Genomic DNA, 22,395 nt, shown 5'->3' on the forward strand with positions numbered 1-22,395 from the left:
GTGCCATTTTTCTTTTAATTACGGGGAGGCAACAGCTAGCCTCTCCCTATTGCCTCCCTGCACCCGTAGTCCTGGCAATCCAAATAAGCCCCCCACACCTCCTCCCGCCACACTTACCTGCAGGACCAGAGCTTTGAGCTGCGGTCTGCCGCACCTCCCGCTCCGGCCGCCACTATAGAAATGGTAAAGGTACTAATCCCTTTTCCCTAAGCTGGCAGCCATCTTTTTTTCATTCCCCCCACACCCTCTTGGGGGATTGGCTCGCTTCACTCGGGCCTACCATGGCTTGGGTTTGTGGGCCGTTACCAGCATGTCCGCACCCAAACCCTGACCTGAAAGCCATATTCTCAACTTCTTCTACAGGTCAGTTGGCACTTAAGGTGGTTTTGGAGTTTGGTTAGATCTAGGTCTTTTGTCAATCCACACTAATGGAAGATGGGTTGTTGCTGCATCAGTGACCATAAGAGTTCAAAGTAAACCATAATGACTGGATCACATACATTCCACCAAAGACATACCATTTACACCAAGGATGGTCAATTTTACACCAATTTCAGCACACATGCTTTGCAATGATAACAGAGAATTTGACACCATGGATGGGCAATCTTGCACTAATATCAACGCAGACCAAAATGTGCAAAGTTTGGCTCCCATACTCGTGAATAAGTGCAGTGCAGGTATTGTTTGCCCTGATCAGTCAGTTCCATGGCATTTGTGCACTGGTGTGTTGGTGCAAATGACAGTCTCAGGCGTGCTGAATTGCCCATCACTGGCGCGCTTTATGAGACTTGGGCCCAAGCGTAACCTGCAACCTCCTCTGATAATACTCAACACAACAGAAATCCAGTGCTTGGTGGGTCACGTGGAATGAGAAACAGACACAACGTATTCCTTTCTGGACGTACAGGCATGACAGACAAACAGATGGAGGGTGGGTGGTCTGCAGCCCATTCACACTTCAAGGAATTGCCACACCAAAGAGGTTATGAAAACAAGGTCTGATTTAATGTACAAAAGGCGTATGTACAATTTCGGCAAGTTGCGTACCTCTGTTCATCGGATATAGAAAACAGCTAAAAATGCTCTTTTGATATATTTTTGAAAGGACTATTACACTATGTTTAGTGATGCAGTCTTCTATACAGAATATATACAGGTTTGGAATGGCTATCATACGGTAACACTGCTTCGTACAAAATATCAAAGGGTGCTTACTCCAAAACGCCCAAGAAACTCCCGGCCGGTAAGACTTCGCTTTCTTATAAGGATGGGAAAAAGCCACGTGTACAGCCAGGCTCATGAAAAGGAACAGTCATGAGGGCTCCTGGCAGCGTAATACTGCTAACATGATTTGCGTGGTGCCAGTACCTGTTACTGTAGATTGCTTCAAATACCATTTTCCCTAATGTGATTTCACCGAAAATGGTTGGGGAAATGGTATATGTGTAATGCATACTAGGTGGGTGTGGGGTAAGGGTATAAGTTAGGGTGGGGAGGGCTTAGGGGGTCTGCGGGGGATCGCACCTACATTAAAAAAAAAGTTTAAAAAGTTAAAAGAAGAAGTGGTATTTTGGTGAAATGGATTCGAAGAAATCACAAACATCCAGCAGTACCGGCTGCGCAATGTTGCTGGAGGGAAAAGCCATAGCGCCCAAATCATGGACTTCTTTGCACGGTTCAAAGTGACTTTGCACCGCATAAATACACTTTGCACAGTTCCATGAATCAGGGGTTATAGAGTACATGAGACGCACATGTTATCAACATGCTCTACATTGGGGCTAAAGGAAGACATGCATTCCCATTGCCAACTTCTGAGGACATAAACTGGGAGGAAATCATGCAAGGAAAGACTGCGGTATGAAGTAAAAAGAAAAGACATTTGACCCAACATAACAATACATTCGCAACTGAGAGCAAGGGCCTGGCCGAAATAGTGATATATAAATGGCGAGAAGTGACAGTTCCCTGGGGAAGAGTAGTAACGTTGGCACCAGGAACAGACCCAGGCTTTTTACGTTGTGGAGATAGTTTCCAAAAATGCTTTGCACATTTTACCCCATGGAAGAATTTCAGTAGAAAGATATTTTTGTAGGTGTAATGGCGGCTGTAGAGCAGGACAATGATTTTGTTCCATCCACTTAAACGCCTTTGAACTGTGGCCTCATGCAGAATATAGCGAACTAGACGTGGCCCCTCTGCACCAACTGCGCCTGCGGAGCAGAATGTGATACCCGCAGTGAGTTGCGGGTGCACACCTTTGGCACGGGTCTGTACAAAGGCGTGCATTTTTGTGGTGGCAAAGGCTATCCAATATCAAGATCTACCACAGCCTTGCAGTTGCCACCACCCAGGGACATTCACAGGTGCTGGAGGCTTGGGGCCGGAAGCGGGCGGCATTTTCAGACACACATCCCCCGAAGTATCAACGCAATGGAAAGGGGTGGAAATCTCTCCTGCGTGCATGGGCGTCGGTCATGGGTGGAGGCGGCAATGTGCATTGATATGCGCCCCTTCCCTATCTAATCCCTCTGTATTTTATATTTGAACAAGGCGGCAGAAATGATGTACATGATTAATCAATGGCTCAAGTTAGCAGGCAATCTATAGGCCATGGCAGCATGTGGGGGCCATTTTAGAATGGACAATGATGCATTTGCTATAGAGAGACAGCACACAAACACTGCAAAAATGGTGTGGTGTCCATTGCTAGCAGCAAATGGTGGCAATTCTTGGTGCAATGCCTCATCAATAGGGCATTCCTCAACTTGGGAGAGGTCTATTCCGGGTCCTTTATAAATGCTGGGAGGTTTACGATTGGTCGTGCTTTCATCTGATGGTGTTTCAGCGGTGGGAGCCATGATGTTGAAGGACCTGAATTGAGAAGCATTGCAACATGTGTGGATTGTGGTGCCATGAGGCGATGGTGGGGTTTGCAATGTAAGCTGCATTGGCGGGGGTTGGGGAGGAGGCCAGGCATTGGGCTGTGCTAGGTGGGTGAAGCCACAAGCATGTTGCGGTATCTGTAGAAGGCCATACGTCAGCTTGTTTGGTGGGGGTAGAGGTAGGCGGCTTTGGTGTCAGTGACAAGGACATTGTCAAGGACATTGAAGGAATGGAAGGAAGGAAGGGGATGGTTCAAGCCTCTTGTTCGCTGACCTCTGAGAAGTGATGAGGGTTTCACTGGCTGGAACGGTGCGGTGGAGGCAACTCATGCTGAGGTTATTACCGCTGTGGTGCTGAGGGCGAGCAGCCTCAGTTTGCAGTTTCCTGGACCCTGAGATTGCGAGGACAGGCGGTGGCAGCGAATCACTTGGGAATGGGGGCTGAGATGATCCTGTGTAGTATAAGCAGATGTTTCAGTCCTCAATACCCAGTAGAAGGTGACAAAGTGGCCTTCAGTGATGCAAGCCTAGGAGTGAACCTGAGGGGCTAGGGGAGTAGGCATAACATTGGGAATCAATAGCAAAAGGGTGCTAGCGAAATTTTAAGGAGTAGATGATGATTCCTGTATAATATATGGAGGGGCCAGGGGCAAAACTATGGACGACCCCAACAGGAAGAAGAGTGGGAGAAGAAGTAGACTTGCAGGTGGGTTTGTAAGACTTGTGGAAGAGCTAGGGGCTCAGCAGAGCCCTGCCTTCGAGTTCCCCCGTATAGCCAATGTGTCCTACTGGATGTTGTATGCTGGTCAGATAGCACTGTGGGCTAAGCGCTCTCCCCTGATATCTGTGTGCAGCCTGCTGTGGCAGGTTCGAAACCCAGAAGGGTCAACTCAGCCTTTCATCCTCCCGACGTCAATACCTTGACTAACACTCTGTGGGCAAATGATGTCCTCATTTATTTCAGCGTTTTTAGACCTATGGGGGTGTAGTGCTATATTAGAAATGAATTATTATTATTATTAAAGGGCAGAGGACAGAAGGTTATGCTTGCCAGATCAGATATATGAAAGAGGGCATCTCCATAGAGTGATTGCAATGGTCGCCTGCCCATGTGCACAGTTTTATGCCCTGGTGCTGTAGGCCCAGGAATATTAGTCTGAAAGTCGGATCCCTGTGGCAAGGTGCTGTCCAAGTGAACCCTCGGGCATCTGAGCGCCGCTTATTATCATCAACAGTGTGAATTTATCCACCTCGGAAGGATGAAAGGCTGAGTTTAAACCTGCGTCGACCTCGGAAGGATGAAAGGCTGAGTTTGGCCCTGCCGGGAGTTAAACCTGCGCCGACCTCGGAAGGATGAAAGGCTGAGTTTGGCTCCGCCGGGATTTGAACCTGCGTCGGCAGGCTCTGCACGGATGTCAGAGCGAGCGCTCTACTCGCTGTGCTTAGACCTAGCCCAAATATACGTATTTTACATGTGCTCGAGAACTATCCCCACTCGAGTGCTCTTCAGCACATGCGTGCTTCTGAAGAATACCCGAAATTGAGTCGACTCAATGAGGAAGGTTTAGCCAGGGTGAAACTGACCAGGCTACAGTCACACTATGCCAATGTATCCCACGCGGGATGAACCCGGCTATCTTCAGAGTGCCCGCGAGGCGCAGTAGTTTCTTTTACACACTGCTACTACGCAAGCACACGGCTCCCCGACCACCGGGTCTAACTGCATTGCAGGAGAGCTACACCACTAGCACAGTTAAAGCTTGGCGGATTGCGAATCGAGTTGCAGCAAGCAACGTCTGCCTGATTTGCGATGGAAACCCCGTTTTTGCGCAGGACGCACGCAGGGATGTTACAGGAAACGCTTTCCAGTTACCTGATGTTGGCAACTGGCCGCAGATCTGCCAGCTCAACATGCGATGCATTTTATGTTTCTCTACTGTGCAGGGGGCACTTCCAGACACCCCTGGATCAGCATATACTGCTCATGCCAAGGGAGCTAACTAGCCTTTAGAGAATGACTCACTTCACCAGAAATACAGGAAAGCAAAAGCACTGACACAGTAACACGGAGTTAGTAGGATTGTGGTCTCAGTGAACGGTAGCATAAAAGCAGCCAGGTTTTGGGATCAGAAACAGTTTTTTTAAAGTTTTTGGTGCTGAAATCTGTCTATTTTTGGCATCACTTTCATTCGAGGAGGCGAGGGTTTTGGGGCCAGTCATTGGCAAAGGATGCACAGGTAAAGACAAGAGGGGCCATGAAAACGAATCAGAATGGTCTGCGAGTGGATTTGGGGGCGGGCTGGCCTTTTGCTGTTATGCTAAATTACAGTAAGGCACTTTGCTTCTGATGGCAGAGGCTTCGAATGGCTGCAGAAGGAAACCTAAAATAATCCTCCAGGGCAACCTTATTCTAGGGGCCAAGGACCCCAAATAAAGCTTCACATCACAACACATGGGTGTGGCTTCTGTAATGTGTATCGCACATTTGTTTCAAGCCATTTGACATTCTAGGAAGTTTGGGGGAGGGGGTGGCAAATTGCAATTGACATCAGCCTTAACTGACTGACTCACAACACAAAGCGTGGCGAAGAAAAGCCTATTTACATGGCACAAGGTAAACGGTTGCAATGCATTGTTTCAGCCTCTAGAGCCCTTCCTCAGTGCTTGGGTAGAAAGAATGGAAATAATTATGTTGGCAACCCTTGTGAGCGATTACTGCCTGTGCAAGAGTCCTTATAGTCTATGCAGATACCATTCAGTCTCTCATATTGTGCACATAATACTTGTAGAAATCTACCCTATATAAATTGGTTGACCGTAAAAAGCACATTCATTAAATTGCTTGGCGTTGGAGGTCCCAGAGTCCTTGTATACAGTTGTGCTTTGCGTTAAGACATCAAGTTGAGAAATTTGTTCTCTTCAGCTAGAGTCGATAGCATGGAGCTCATGTCCCCTATCGCCATATTGCTAATTCCAGCCGCGATAGGCGGCAAAGTCAAGGAGTTGCGTGGAGTTGTAAGGCGAGAGGAGTTCTGGGATAGGTTCTGCAGGAGGCCGGGGCTCAGGGTCCCTGACATTAGGCTTGAGTGGTCACCGTCGTCCATCATTGTATCAAAGTCAATGGTGGCGGGCTGAAAGTCCACGGTACTCGAGACTTGATTGACCCCTGGCGAAGGCATTGCTGCTGGTTTCACTTGCGATGTGTCCTGCGGTGGCCCACCGATGCAGCCCACATGACTGTCAAAGTTGCCATTGTGTTCATACATGTGGATTTGGCCAGAGTAATGCATCAAGCTGTCTTCACGTTCATTGTCCACGTGCTGCGGCAGCTGTGCAGAACCCACGATGCTTGTCCTTTTTGGAGAAGCCTCTGCTGTCTGATGGGTGGCACTTGAACTAGACAAGTTCTGTGGAATTCTCATGTACCCAAGTTGCTGTGCCGAATGTAACCCTCGATGTCTATTCACAGGACTAGGCCCAACTGGAGGCCGGGGTTGGATTGCCCCAGAGGGGTAGGTCTGTCTCTCTGAACCCACCAGATTTTGTTGCGCGTCAATAACATTTTGTTGATTCGAGGCTGTTAAAGTGCCGAGTTGCTGGAAGGACTCCGGGCTTTGGGAAGCATTGATATGATATGACTGAGATGAAAAGTTTGGATGCGCAGGTCCTTGCATCTCTTGGTTTGGCATTGTGCATTCTCTATTGCTTCCGTTCATGAACGAGGAACCGGAAATTGACTCCATTTGTGGGAGGTGAGTGCAGTGGCTGGATTTTGAGCCTAGGTTGCTGCATGCTGACAATGGCTGATGCTGCTCTGTCCTGACTGTGTTCGGATTCTGAATTTGCTGAGCTGTGCTATATCCCTGATGTAGTGTGAAATCCTGGTTAATGTTTCGATTCGGGCACTGGGCGATTTGCTCATGCCGCTGCTGCATCAAATGCACCCTGTGTCCACTCACATTTGTGTTTCTCTGCAAGGCGTGTTGCTGTGCTACATTAATGTGGTTTTGGTTGGTTGGCATGACTTGCTGGTTGAAGTTCTGATATTGACCCAAGTTCTGCTTCTGCTGAACAACGGCTAAATTCCCTTGAGACAACTGTTGTTTTGTGAGGTTGGATATGACATCCACGGTCCCTGAGCTGACCTCGTTCCACTGGACTGGCATGTTATTTTTGTGCATGTTGGAAGAGGTGCCAAAATCCACTTGGCACTCTTCCATTAAGGACCTGGGAACATTCAGATTTGCATCGGTAACGGCCATCCTGCGATGGCTGTTGAAGTTCTGGTTCTGCAGTTTCACGTTGCCCGGGTAACCTTGCATGTTGTTATTGAAGTATGCTGTACTGTTCTCCTCTGCAGGTCCAGTGTTCTGAGACTTTAGATACTGCACTACATCATCTGGCAGCATAATGTCCTCCTCACCTGCGTGGCCAGCTGCCTCGCTTGACACTGCTTCCATGACGGCATTCTCAGTAATGCTAGGTGGTCGTGGTGAATATATGTGCCGGTTCAAGTTGTTGTCAGAGTGAGTGTAATTCTGCAGACTAAAGTTCCTTCTCTCAACGGCATGACCTGCGTAAGAGGGATTCATGTTGTTCATGCTGTTGAAGCGTTGCACTCTTGAAAGAGAATGGGGGTCTATGGGGGGCCTCCTAATAGGATCACTTGCTCGTCTTGTACCGTTGCCTGCTAGCTCCTGGGGAAAGGTTGTGGGCATGCCATATGCACCTCCTCCATTGTCACTGCAGCGCCTAGGACCTGGAGGATGGCGGAAAGGGGGAACGGTCAACTCTTGGCCATCGAAGAGCGACATCTTGTTTCTCAGACTCATCTTTTCCATGTTAGGTAGAGGTGTGGGTGGAGGGCCACCTGTGGCTGCAGCATATTTTGCCTTCAGGCGATACTGCTGAGCTGGTGTTAAGTTAAGAAGACCAGGTATCCCACTGCACTGGCTGGCGTCACTGGAACGACGGGACATATCAGTTGAAATGGGATCGTAGGAATCAGCAGAACTTATATTGTTTGGACGGCCCCCACATTGAGAAACCTCACTAGAACGACGGCTCGAGAAATAGGGAGAAATTCCAGATGATCTGCGGCTGTTGGTGTAGGCCGAGCTCATTGTACTTGTTGCACTGTCACGGCGTTCGTTCAGCTGGTTCATCATCATCACTTCATTGGCTGTCAGCTCCATAATTCTTGGACACGTTTGCATAGATCCACCAACACCTTCTGGCAAAGAACCTAATGGAAAGAAAAGCAAATGTTACTCAACAGAACAACGAGAGAACCTTCTCCTGCTATCAACATATGACAAGTCAATCACTCATTGATGCCGAGATATAGTTAACAGTTCCTAACACCTGCACTAGATGAAATGCGAGGTCACATATTTTCCTTAAATCTACCTGAACTGCACATGGACTCACAGATTGTGAAGACATAAAGACCACCTCAGAGTTATTTTTACCACTTCCTGGTACCAGTAAATGTACATTGTCATAGATGTTCTTATACAATCTGACCTCACCGGCAACAGAACAGTCAACATTAGAATTCTGGATGGAATCGTTCCAAAATGTCGCCCTCACAATTACGACGGCCGAAAATGGTGACTTTTTTTTTTAATCCCCCTTCTGACCCATATATATGTGGGGGGGTATAGAATATAATATTAATATGGGGGGAGCTGTGGGGGTTCTCCCCCCCGCATATATATGTGGTGTAAAGGGGTTTAAAATAAAATCGCCATTTTCGGCCGTTGCAATAATCCCTTAGATCCCTCTGGATTACCCAACACACGTTTGCATGTTCCTTTAATAAATGCGTACTAAAAACTGCTCCAAAAGACTAGCAAAGCTATAATCTTAATTTGATTTTGCAGATACTCCCTTGGGCATCATTGTAATTACTCCCACCGAAAGGAGATAAACCCTGCCCAGTGTTTAAAAGCATGAGAGAGGCAACAGAAAGAGAAAAGAATCTCAATCGAAAGAGCGCAGACACATGTAAGATCTTATATGGTTTTATGAACACTTAAATGCTGCATTCTTGGTCATCTGCGTGGAGTTAGACCCTTGTCCTGTGCTTGCTCACAGACTTATTGGGTGTGTCAGTATTGCAGTATAGGAATGTATGTGGTAAATCAGAAACGGTGTACAATTCATTTGACACTGTAGCCATGCCTGAAGGTGTATCTCTCCACTGAGGTCACTGATTCATGGACTCTTCAAGGAGATGCCAACGTTGGAATTCACATGTTCCTGTTACATTAGCCGCCTTGCCCTGTGGGATCAAATCCTCACCATGAACAAAGATGGTCTTGCACACTTCACGCAATTGGTATCACATGTAATAACATTGTTAGAGAGCAGAATCTTTTTTGACAGAGAGCGAGATTGTGAAATTACATAATCTCTCCAAATCCACTGAACTGGCAGACAAAGGTGCCCAGGGTGTAGCCAATGATCACAGAACCTCTGGCCAGCCAAGTAAACATGAGTGGAGTTGGGCTGGAGAGGCAAGACAGTACAAAACTATGACTGAACATTTACAATAAAAAATCATGTTTTATTTGATATTGTTTTTAATTTGAAGCATTAACATTGTTGTATACCTTATGCCAAGTGACAAAGGTAACCGATTTGTACATCTTTTTAAGTTGCCTTCAACATAATAAAATCTATGAGATCCCCAGTAACATCGCAATGTACATATTTAGTCTTTCTTTTATGTTTGATTATGAATAACATTTTGTTTTCACCTTTGATGCATTGTTGGTACAAACCTAGTGGCTTTCATAAGTATGTAAACATGTTGATGTTTATTATCAATAACATTTAAATATTCATACACTCATTTTGGCATAGGTTACTACACGCCTAACAACGGCATTGCATTATAATTGAAACTGAACTATGCCTTTGTGTTAGTGTTTAGAACTTTAGGCAATTGTTACATTGTTCACTTGATCTTCAATCTCATTTGTCCAGTTAACACACTATACATGCGATGCGACACGCAAGGGCGTCCTTTTCGCAACGCCATACACGTTTGGTGATAAACGTTGCATGCAGTGTTGGCAGCCCCGGCGGAACACTGTCGCAATAAAGGTTCTTGAGTTACACCGCTGGAGATTGGTCTGCTTCACCAGAGTGAACAGTGGGAGGGTTCATGCCTTATGTACTACAGGCAGGCCGAAGCCAAGAAGTACTGATCAACACACGAACACGCTTTTTTAATGGGTTTTTTTCAATGCCTGAAAAGGAGGCTCTTCCCGAAACAAGTTGCAACATCGTCAAGTAATGATCTTCATTCAAGAGAATTAATGATATAAAGACAGGATAAAATATTGATGAATTAAATCAACGTCTTAACTGTTACTTCATGGTTGCAGACCACGGCACAGAGCAGGCGTGTAAAGGCACGAGAGCATCTTCGGTCTCCTATCCGGCCAGTGTTACTCAGTTCTAAGGAAAGTTGCCAGAGGCCTCACTGAAGTTTCTGAACATAACTTTGGGGAATCCGTGGCATTTCTATGAAGGTCTTTTTTTCGGGGATCATTGGGGGTTTTGCAAACATATTGTGTACGTACAGAAGGAGTAGCTGTTTAAATAACCCTCTGATACTTATCCACTAGTGTGATATGTCAGAGTTGAGCGGGATAGCAACTCATGTCACATGGAGGACTATTCTGCATGGAATCGCAGTGTACATGGGGGATTCTCTTAGTATAGACTAATGCTGCTGAAAATGAGAGAACAAGCACCTTCTTGGTCCATGTACCAATCCACCAAATCCTTCCAGACATCTCCCAGGGGTGCACGCCGAATTGAGGAGGGGATGGCGGTGCCTCTGCACCCATCGTTGCATGTTACCAGCTTCTTTATGATTCATTGATCTGATGTACGCGGCCACACATCTGCTTGAAAGTGTAGGCTGCACAGCTCAATGGACAGTTACAGTCAAATCACCAGGGTGGACCCAGACCTCTGGAAAGACTTTTTACACTGCATAGGAGATTCTTCAATACTTAAAAGCTCTTTGGTCAGAGCTACCCACCACCATGACTTCCTTTGTGGCAATTTTGATCAAACGTTTTCCGAATTAGGACCTAGCAGCCCTCTTGGATACATCAAGAGCCCGCTGCCTTCAGTACGTGCTACTGGCCTCCTCACAGGGATCTTTCGGAATGATCGTGACGTAAAGGTTCAACATTCAGTATCCAGAACATGAAGAGTTATAATGCGCACTGTTGCTTCGTAAAGTTAAAGCCGTTTGAGGTTTGGGAGATAAGAGATCCTCTTCTAATGGATATTTATTGCATGTTTAATAAGTAGTTCCTTTGGAACATCCTCCCCCTCCCTCTCCATCTTGAGAGCCAGATCTCCTCAAATTTCAGAAGCCCCTCATCCTTCCCGCTTCCCCTCCTGTGCTAACACCTGAAATCGCTGAGATTGGTGACCTTGGCCCTTATGTGTCCTCCTGCGTCAGGGCCGTCCTACCAATCACCCGCAGATGCTCCTAGCACTTGCCCTTGGGCACCCCCTGGTCTGTGTTCCCTCACAGGACTGAACTTTGTAACGGCAGATGACAGTTGTTTTCTATGTGACCTCTCCCTAGCACTTACCGGTACCCGGCAACTCACCCCATGGCAGTTCCCCCCGCCTGCGAAATCTCCTCAGCACTTGCCCCCTCGCCCCTCCCCCTCTCTCTCTCTCTGCACTTGCACGATGCAAATGCTCACAAGGCCTAGTAGGACCACCACTATGCTGCTCATTATTGTATTCTACTGCCTTTGTCCCATATTCCCTCCCTTTACCCTGTGGGTACTATGAAACACAATGTCTGCTGTATAAGCGAATTACAAATGCACAATAAATACATTACATAAATCCACCATGGTGTGCAGGGCTCTTGCACGGGTGGATACAGTGCATTATCACATTTAAGTGTAAACATTGAGAGCCGTCAGTCTGTGAATGGGATGGGGAGTTGTGTGCATGGCTTTGGGATGGACTAGTAGAGATGGTTTTATCACTGATGGTTAGGATTCTATGAGTGTTGAGGGCCCGCAAGAAGAGGTACATTTTTCAGTGGCCCCTGAATAACAGTAAGGTACTCATTCCAGCCCTAGAGGTAATGCCAAAACGGGCAGTATTGGACACATAATACTTCTTTTACCACCAACTTCTTGACAGGCGCTGGAGGTATTCACTGTCAGTTGAATTCCTACAGAATACTGCTACGGGTACATATCACTGTTTTATAAGGTGGTATTTCATCTTCCACATCCACTTATGTATTATCTCCACCCCAGAGAAGCAGGTTAAAATGTCAAAACATACCCAGAACTGTTTTTTAAATAAAATTACTACAGAGAAAGGATGCACGAGTGCTTCTCTTCAGCAAACAGAAAGAAAGTATTGAATGGGGCTCTGGGTGGGGCTTGAAAAGAGTCAGCCTCTATGATGCCCATCCTCTCACCACCTTTCATATGTAATTTAAAAACACTGGCTCAGAATTGATTATTGTGTGCAGTTAAAACCATGTATACTATTGATGTGAACGACTACTGTACACTAACCATGTCCACCCTACATTTTAGTGGAATTCTTTAAATGCCCGGTGGTAATCCAGGAAAGCCACTGCCGTTTCCATTGGATGGAACTTCTCTGATTACTGGTGGCCATAACATTTTCCTTCTGCCGGGAATACGACCAAAGGGTGTCATGGAGCTTAAATTCATTTGTGATGTGGAGATGTGGTGCTAGAGATTTACAGAGGAGAGGGTGACTGCTCGGAGGAGCAGGAGGCGTTGTGTTTGAGGATCGCAAGCGTCAAGACAGAGGTTCTGAAAGTCCACACGCATTTATTTATTTGTTGTTTGCTTGTTAGGCACTTATACAGCAAGTAAAATACGGTTTCAAAGCGCGCACAGAGCGAGGGGAGGGAACAAGGGCATGAAATAAAGACAATATTTAATAGGAGCAGTGGAAGGAAAAGGAAGAAAGGACGAACCTACTATGCCTTGTGAGTATTCCGAACGTGCAAGTGCAGCAAGGAAGAGGGCAGAGGGCGTAAGTGCTGGGGAGTCCAAGCTCGTGGCAATACAAGTGAGGTGCACAGATCTAAAAAGTGCACACAGCCTAAATTCGATTTTTTGAAAGAGGCACAAATGCAATGTAAGAAAGGTGCACAGATGTAAAAAATGCACAGCGCCTAAATTTGATTTTTAAAATCATTTGGATCTGTGAAACGCAAGAGTACACGTGGGTGCAAGTGGATGAGACTCAGAAGAGGCCAGAGAGAAACAAGCCTTCATGGTTGTAACAAAGGTGGTACTGGAAGCTCACAAATGCAGTGCCGCCATAATGGAGCAGAAAGGGCTGAATGCATCAGCAGAGAGGTAAGGGGGAGATGAGGGCCAAAGTGAATCACCCTTTCATTGTTGGAGCAGTGTTGGTGCGGCGTGCTCAGAGATTCTGTGCAGACAATTATGTTGTTGATGTTGATAATATTGGTGCTTTGGGCTCAAGGATTCAATGCCTCCATGTTACGGAGCGGGTTTAAGGTGCCAAACCAAGCAGAAACAAAACAAATGTGGGTGAACTACAGGCTTCGGTGCCAAACCAAGGAGAATCCGAACACATGCGGGTGAACCGCGGGTTCAGTGCCAAGCCAAGGAGAATCCTAACACATGCGGGTAAACTGCAACCATGGGATGAATGTGGCTGCAGCAGGGATCAAGAGTGCAGGGCAATGAAAACCAACCCATGGGGGTGCCTGTAGGTGCAGGGAAGGGCGAAGATGAAGCGGGGCTCAAGGCCGCCGCATAAAGGGGCCAGTACACGTGGGTGTCCTCTGGAGCAGGAATGTGCGAGGCTGAAGTGGGGCTCAAGACCGCTTCACAAAGGAGCCAGCACACGCGGGTGCCCTCTGGCACCGGGACGAGTGAGGCTGCAGCATTTGTTTTCCATTTGTCTTGCCTTTGTTTTTTTGATGCTGTACCTTGGCTTGACATGATGGCCTTCTGAGTAGTGCATGTGTTTAGTTTTTTAGAGACCAAGAGCAGTTGGCTGAGTTGGTGTATCTTTGTTTCGATGTGATCACAGAGGTTCAGCCCTACAAGTCTAACAGCACCACACTGGACTAGCTGCGGAACATGAGGTCAGTTATTCATCAGCAATTTAACAGCTAGCCGCAGTGGTGGAGGAACGCAATTAAGTCACTGCCTTTTCAAGAATCGTGACATAGTCTAGATTTGGCGATACGCTGTCTCTCAGACTCGCACCTAGAAGAGGACCTCAAATGTCACCCTTAAAGATAAATAAGCTGTGGGGATTGCACAGGTCCATTTTTGAGTGGCATGGATCTGGACGATCTGGACGATTAACTAAAGACCAGCTTTAACATTTTTTTTTTTAATGGTTTCAGAAGAGACTGGGATCTAAATCAAGTCCTCCTTTGATGACAAATTGTAATGGATCATTGATGATGAATCACTGGGAAGAATGCTTATCTGTTGTATGAACATCATACCCAGTCACACATCCTGATGATCACAACAAGTGCAAAGCAGAGAATCCAGTTAAGATATTGGTGATCTAATTTTCTATTTTTTTTACTGCTTCAATTACGTCATTAAATGTCAGAAGACTGCCTTGAAAAAATGTTGGTAGGCACTTTGAGTGCAAAGTTTGATGGTAAGGCCTGAATAAATAGAGCTAAAAGAGTTCCCATGAGGAGGTGTTTTTGGCGGGGAGGGGCAGGAACTGGGTGGGAATGGCAATCGGGATTAGAATTGCCATGGGCAGTCAATGGGTGGGCACATTTCCAAACCACACTCTGGGGTGAAAATACAGCTCCACAGTGACAGAGATTGAGAGGCCATGCTAGGCCCCTTTTATGATAGTGAAGCTGGCTAATGTGCTGTTCCAATGAAATAAAAAAGTAAGTACAAAACAGTGATTTTCAACATAAGGCCTAGTAAAATGGAACAAAAATGGGCCTAATCAATGCCATAAAATGGACAGGAGCGCAAGTGAAGGGGAATCTACCTGAGAGCCGAAAACTGATGCATATTCCCAATGAATGGTAAGTAACATGGGGGCTGCAGAGACTGACTATGTGTAAACGGAGAAAAGGCACCTTGACAGATGTAAAATTGCAGCAGTGCACATGGAAATAAATGATACATTTGAAACACTGCATATTTGGAAGATAAAAAGCAGGAATGATGCCAGACATTTAAAAAATAAAGCCAAGTGACAGATTGCGTTCATCATGAATAAAGAGACTTAATTTGTATCATATAAAATGACAGCCTATAAAGAGAAAGGCCTATTTTGTTTTTATAGAAGTGAATGCTGGTTTCATATGTTAACTGCGGCCTGTGTGAGATAATTAATCTACATCTGTTCTAATGTAGTAGAAAAGAAAGATTGTATTTTAAACCAGATGCCCAGATATAATGCAAAAATGTTACATCTAAGCACGTCTTGTCGATTTTAAGCTGTATTTTCGGAAGTATGGATGCAGCTGGTGTTTTCCCACTGAACTGAAAGGTCGGTGCCTTTGAAAATTTGTACTCAAGACCTGTGGGTGAGGACCTCCTGGAGGTCTGGTTTTCAGTTATAAATACAAAGATATACAGATAATTAGATCAGAATAGTTGGATTTGCAGATAACACAGCCAGCAGACATGACCTTTAAGGTCAGGTCTCCCCATTAACTGTGCTTTAGCTTCGAACAAAAACCTTTGAAGCCCAGGAGAGTAGGGCATGATCATATGGGCCAGCCAGACGTCCTAATGAAGTGAAGATGGAGAAATACAACCTAAGAATTGGTAGGCACTGATGTGAAACTGAGGGACACATAGGATGCCTTGCCATTGACTAACATGAAATAGATTTTCTTGAATAAAAAGTGCATTGATAGTCCCAGTTAGCTCATCCTGGTCTCATATTCAGTGGGATAAAAAGCCTGTTGCTACCATGTAAAAACACATTTTGTGTGATGGATACAACTTCAGTTATGAAGACAATTAGAATTTCAGCATTCCCATAATTCTGAGGGAATAGAAAGTTGGTGGGATGATAGCTTATGGAAGCAAGGTTTGAATCTGGAAGGGGCAGACTTGTAACTATTTTGGGTCAGGAGTACATCAATAAAAATGGTAGCTCCTCCCAGGAAGGGTGTGCCATGATGTGATTAGCATTTTCCAACTGACCATAAAATATAGAATATATACGTGCCAGCAAGTGTCTGAAAAATTAGGGCAGCAGCCATGTTGTTGGATTTTAAGGACGATGAAGAAGTTAAATCCACTTATCATTTCTGGATGATGCATATTTCTCCTCCCTCAGCCTCCATCATTCACACCCCTCAACTCCTTGTCCTAATAGCAGGCAGTGGGCGTATTGGGGGAGGGAGAGGGAGAGAGCTGGCCAATCCGTAGTTTGGGAATTTTGATAATCATGGAGTGCCATCAGCACTGTATTTTGGCAAGTTCCAATCTAAAAGGGGACTGTCAAGAAAAGCACTAGGGAGAGAGACCAGGAGAGCTGCCTAATCTATCAGGGCACTGCCTTGCCAGGAGAACAAAGCTAAACCAAGGCTTACCTAGAAGGAGGGAGAAAAGGAGACCCAGGGGCTTTGCTTGGAAATCTGCAAGCCCTATCTGAGAGAGGCCTGTGGCTGGAGAGACCTGGTTGGTGGATAGAGGCTTAAGGTGTGAGCTGCCTGCCTGAAAGAGGGTCCTAGGATCTGGTAGGCCTCTTGAGCTAAGAACAGCGATCTACCATGGAGGTAGATAAATCCCAAAGCTATCAATTGTGTGGGGAGGTACTTGCCTTAGTACCTTTCCCAGAGTGGGTGAAGGGGGGTCTACTGGGTAGACCCTGTGCATATTGAGCTAAGAAGTTAACTAAATGATTTCTCTATAGAAGAACACCCTATCCAGTTACATTGAATCGTGTTGGAATCTGTCTGTTTCACCCTTACCTTTGGATTGGTGGGTGCTCTCCATTAGTGGCAAAGGGGATAAAAGCATGTATACCCTTAGCACAATGAACTAAAAATATAATTTAATTAATGCCCATAGGGTCATTTATCACGGGGTGATGTTTTCATCAAAATTCGAAATTGACAAAGGATTATCCCAGTGCACTGTAAATGACTCTAGTCTGTAATGTAATTGGGTAACCCTGCTGTTCAATTTAATGACCAGTGTCCCTAAAACGAAAATCCCAACACCTTGCATTCCATTTGAAAACAAATTGTGCAAAACAAATGTTCCATTTCAGTCCAAACCAGAATCCCAAAACCTTGCATTTTCATTGTAGGAGTGGTGCAAAACGAAATTCCCCATTTATTCCCTTGCATCCCAAATCAGAATTCCAAAACATTGCATTTTACCTAAATAAAATGCCAAAACGATTTTCCATTGTGTTCCCACTCCCTGTACCTCTCCCTCAGATCAGAGGGTTCATATCTAATTGATTCCTGGAGGGTGGGCGTTGCTGGGAAAAAGGAGTCTTGTGGCAAACTAAGCAGTCACTGTGGGCCTCATTACAAGTTTGCCGGTCCGGTAACTACGGTGCTGGTAAGCATGCCGGTACTGTAGTTACCGGACTGGCAAACTACGAGTTCTGCTCACGGGTGCCTTCCCGCCCGCCAGGACTGGCCTGGCTGGCATACTGGCACCCGCAAGCAGAGCATGTCGGATGCACCATTCACGAATGGTGCCGGTGCATCCGGCTTCCCCATTCCCATTGAGCCCTATAGGGCTCAATGGGAATGAATATTTTCCGGTGCCCGCAAATGTGCAATTAGCGGGTCTGGCGGCCCATAGTGACCCGGTAATTGCCCATTCGCGGGTGCCAGAAAGATTCGCAGGTTTGGCGGCAGCCTGCCGGTTTTACCGGCAAGGCTACCGCCAAACTTGTAATGAGGCCCTGTGTGTTTTGTGTTTTTCCAATTGGTTAATTTGCAAGAAGTCTGATGTAAATTGTGACTGCAAACTTCAAAATGTTACCTGTCTCTTATAGCAAATGAATGTCATTTAAACGTATGTCAGTCAACTGTTGCAAGAAATTAGAATTTGTGATATTGTGTAGTGCTACAGCATTTGGTGGTTGATGTTTTTTTGATTGCCTATGATTCTTTGCTAAAACTTAAATAAATATATATTCTTACTATAAACCGGCCTGGTTACTAGCTCATTGGTGGTACAGAGGATATTTGGTACGAGATGGGTTGGAGGCCTCACTAAAGTTGAATCTGTATAAGCACTTTCGTTGCATGGCACCTTGCTTGCTGGGGGGAAAGGAACTCCCAGATTTGAGAGTGGCCGCCTAAGTAATCGCGATAAAGCCTACAAGCTGTGTACCCCTCTCATATGCCATTTCGCCCTGTTTGTACTCTAATGCAATAGTTTCGGTTTATAGCCCAAACTAGAAAAGGAGGGATTGAAGCGCAGATTGGTGGTGGCTGCTTGCTGATGCTGGGGGATAGCATGGAGCAGGAGACATTATACTGAAAACAGTATGTCAGAAGATAAAGAGGCAACCCTCTGCCCACTTAAAAGATAATTGAAGGACACGTACAAGGTGGAAGAAGAGGGAATGGATGCGTGATAGCAAGCAGGTATTGATGAGCTGTGAAACCCCCAGCTATTTATCACTATCTAGAAAGTAATGCAAAATATTAAAATTACTTAAAATGATAAAATAAAAAAGATAAGCAAAGCTTAAAAATTCATCAAAGACAGCAACTAATTCATCATGGTAGCAGCGTATTACAAAAATCATCCTAAAGGCAAACGCAAACATTATCACACATATTTCTCCAGCATTGGATCTTTCATGGATTCACATGCTTTGAATATTCCCCGTCGTCAGGCTGGGAATCCCCGGTACATTATATAGACCCTTTCCCGTAGGAAAACTTTTTCGACGCTTATGCGTCCTATCCGCCTCGTTTTGTATCATGCGTGCCCGTGCCGTCAGGACGTCATGATATAAATACAGGCCCCGCCCCCGCGCTCCCTCAGATTTCAACCGTCTTTCAAAGTAGTGGGATCCTCGTGTTTACTACTAGTGAAAACTAGGTTGTTTATTGTTTTTTTGTCTGTTTCGCGTAAGCGAAGTTCAAATTCTGAAGAATTATGTCTGGAAAGGCGTTATTTCGCCCATGTGCAACTTGTGGCCTCAAAAAGGTTTATGAAGGAGACGGCCACATGGACTGTATCTACTGTCTCCACCCGCACCACACGGCGGATACATGTGAGATATGCCAGGGTTTCTCCCAAAAAACCCTTAAGGACCGAAAAAGAAGGCTGGTCGACTGGCTTAATGACGGAGCGGGTGCCTACCCGGCTTCGGAAGTTGGCTCAACGGCCTCCAGGAGCAAGTCGGAGCCTCCATCGAAGAAGGTGCGGCCAGCAGAAATTCGCGCTGAGGACAAGCATAAGGGGAAACAGGCTGGATCCTCCTCATCACATAAAAAGCCCTCCTCCTCCTCATCATCTAAGACGGAGAGGCTAGCGCTGTCAAAATCCTCCTCAGGGGACCGTCCCAGGTCTTCCGTGAGTCGGGAAGCTTCAGCCGGGAAGTCGGCATCGAAATCGACGACGAAGTCTAAGGGCTCGACGACGACGACTTGCTCGTCGACCTCAGTGTCACTGACGATGCCTATTACCGTTCAAGCAGCGGTTGGGATTCCTTCGTCGACGGAGGCTCAGTCTATGGCTTGGCTGCCTGAGGTCTATGACCCGATCCCCCCTGAGGTCTTACTGCAGCCAGACACGGCCTGCTTGGCGGAAGGGGAAGGTGACAGGGTTCTGCAGCCATCGGATTTAGGCTTAAGGCCTTCCACGTCGACGACGACGGCGAGTGCGAGCGGGGGTATGGTACCTATATCATCCACGTTACTGACCCCCCAAACGGTTTTGTCTCTGGATGTGCTTAATACTCTTCAGAAGCTACTACAACGGATGGATACGCAGTTCCCTCAACCTGGGACGTCATCGTCACTTTTGTCTGTACCTTCCGTCGACGAGCAAACTTGTACTGCTCGCCCGTCGACGAAACACCCATCGGCTCCCCAGGCGGCGAAAGATCGTCCTCGAGCTCAGGAGGAGGGTGAGCTGTCGGAGTCCGACTCTATACGTGATGATTCGGGGTCAGACATCTCCCTGTCACCGTCGAGGGACCCGACATGGAATTCGGATGTAGAATTGGAGTCTACGAGGAGCCAGACACAGCCATCTCCCCCTGATGATGTGGGAGCCTTCCATGCAATGATGGGGAAAGCGTGTTCGGAATTCGGCTTGATTCCTGAGGAGCAGAGGAAAGACTGTTTCCTTTTTGACCATATGGGTCAAAGGAGAAAATCGGTATTTGCCATTCCAATCCTTGACCACGTGTGGCAAGAAGGTCTCAAGACGATGCGCCATCCGTTCTCGGAACCAGCCATAAAGGGACGGATCGAGAAAAAGTTTAAAGCTCCGGAGTCCACTCCAAAATGTCTAACATCACAGCCTCTGTCTGACTCGGTGGTGTCGGCGGCAGCGGCTAGGAAGGCCAGGGTCCAGCAAAAATGTTCAACGCCACCGGAAAGCGAGGCTAGGAGGCAGGACGCATTTGGAAAGAAGGTGCTCTCGGTCGGTGCGACGACGGTAAGAGCAGCCAATTCCTTAGCGATCGTGTCACGATATGATAGGGAAATGTGGCACAAATTAGCCCCTATCCTAGAACACCTGCCAGATGAACACCGGAAAGCAGCTATGTTACTGGTGCGGGACGGCGAAGAGGCCTCGAACCACGCTATTAATATCGCAGTTGACCTAGCAGAGTCTGGTTTCAAACAAATCAACCATGGAGTAGTGCTTCGTCGACAAGCATGGCTCAAATGTACTACTTTCCGTCCTGAAGTACAGTACAAAGTCCTGGACATGCCATGCGAAGGGGAGCACTTGTTTGGCGAAAAGGTTGATGAAGCGCTAAAAGGGATGAAAGAAGACACGGATACTGCTAGATCCCTCGGCGCCCTTCAAACGGGTAGAAATTTTCGCTCTTTTCGCCCCTTCAGAGGTGCTTCTGGAAACTCCCGCTTTGGTGCCTCGAGGGACCGTGGATTTAACAGGCCCTCGTACTCTTCACAAGGGTTCAGACGAGCGTCCCAGTCGGCACGTGGAGGCAGGGACTATCAATCCTCCAGGCGGCGAGGCTCAGGTCCGTCGTCAACGAAGAACAAGCAAACCAGCAACCAATGACGGCCTTCGGAACGTCCTGGGGGGTCGAGTCTCTCATCACTTCGACCGATGGAAATGCATAACCAGAGATCGATGGGTCCTAGACACGATTCGCATGGGTCATGCGCTACAATTCAAAGACAAGCCTCCGCGTCTTCCTCCTTTATTCTCGACACAGCCCCACCTCCAAATCCTACGACAAGAGGTGGCGCTTATGTTGCGAAAAGGGGCGGTAGAGAGAGTTCCTGTGGTACAGGAAGGCCAAGGAGTTTATTCCAGGTTCTTTGTTGTCAAAAAGCCAAACGGCAAATGGAGGCCCATTCTGGACCTAAGGATACTCAACAAGTGGCTAAAGAGCCAAAAATTCAAAATGCTAAAACTCCAAGAGGTTATCAGATCGGTGCAACCCATGGACTATCTATCATCACTAGACCTTCAGGATGCTTATTTTCACATCCCAATACGCCCACGACACAGGAGATATTTAAGATTCGTCGTCGGGAAAAAGCATTTTCAGTTCAAGGTCCTCCCGTTCGGACTCAAGTCCTCCCCCAGGACGTTCACCAAGTGCTTGGCCCCTATAGCGGCCCATTTAAGGAAGGATGGTCATCATGTCTATCCATATCTAGACGACTGGCTAGTCAGAGGGTCATCCAGGGAACAAACACAAGACAGTCTACGAGCCACAATGTCCATATTACAGGAACTGGGCTTCGCAATAAACTTCAACAAGTCCTCAGTAGAGCCTTCGAGGACCTTGGTCTTTCTAGGAGCGGAGTTTCATACACACACAAGCCTGGTGAAACCATCCAGCGAAAGAATTCAGAAACTTCAAAACAAGGCGTCGGAATGGAGAGGCGGTACCAAGGTCTCTGTGCGCAAGTACATGTCCCTGCTAGGGACCATGTCGTCCTGCATTCCGTTAATAAACAACTGCCGTCTGTTTATGAGGCCTTGCCAGGAATTTCTAGCGGACCGTTGGGCTCAGAGCAGAGGTCGCTGGTCCGACAGACTGGTCGTCGACGAACAACTAGTTCAAGCACTCGGCTGGTGGAAAGTGTCTACTCATCTAACGAAAGGGATGCCTCTACTGGAACCAGAGTTCCAAAAGACGGTGGTGACGGATGCATCGCTGAGCGGATGGGGAGCTCATCTGGATACGTTACAGGTACAAGGCCAGTGGTCTTTGCAGGAGTCCTCTCTGCATATCAACCTGCTAGAACTGAGAGCAGTGCGATGGGCTCTAAAGT

General features: G+C 46.8%; 1 protein-coding gene across 5 annotated transcripts in view; it reads right to left on the reverse strand.

Moving 5' to 3' along the window:
• Positions 1-986: 986 nt before the first annotated feature.
• GLI2 (GLI family zinc finger 2) overlaps positions 987-22,395 on the reverse strand; it is a 1,147,062-nt gene continuing 1,125,653 nt past the window's right edge. For 4 of the 5 annotated variants that reach the window (XM_069616740.1, XM_069616738.1, XM_069616739.1 and 1 more), the window contains one exon: positions 987-8,133. In XM_069616740.1, coding sequence (XP_069472841.1) covers positions 5,777-8,133 — 2,357 coding nt within the window. In that variant the 3' untranslated portion in view covers positions 987-5,776. The remainder of the gene's footprint in view (positions 8,134-22,395) is intronic. The other variant, XR_011274753.1, reaches the window with a different exon arrangement.

Source organism: Ambystoma mexicanum, chromosome 9 (assembly GCF_040938575.1).
Source record: "Ambystoma mexicanum isolate Mex_15411 chromosome 9, UKY_AmexF1_1, whole genome shotgun sequence".
Classification (NCBI taxonomy): domain Eukaryota; kingdom Metazoa; phylum Chordata; class Amphibia; order Caudata; family Ambystomatidae; genus Ambystoma; species Ambystoma mexicanum.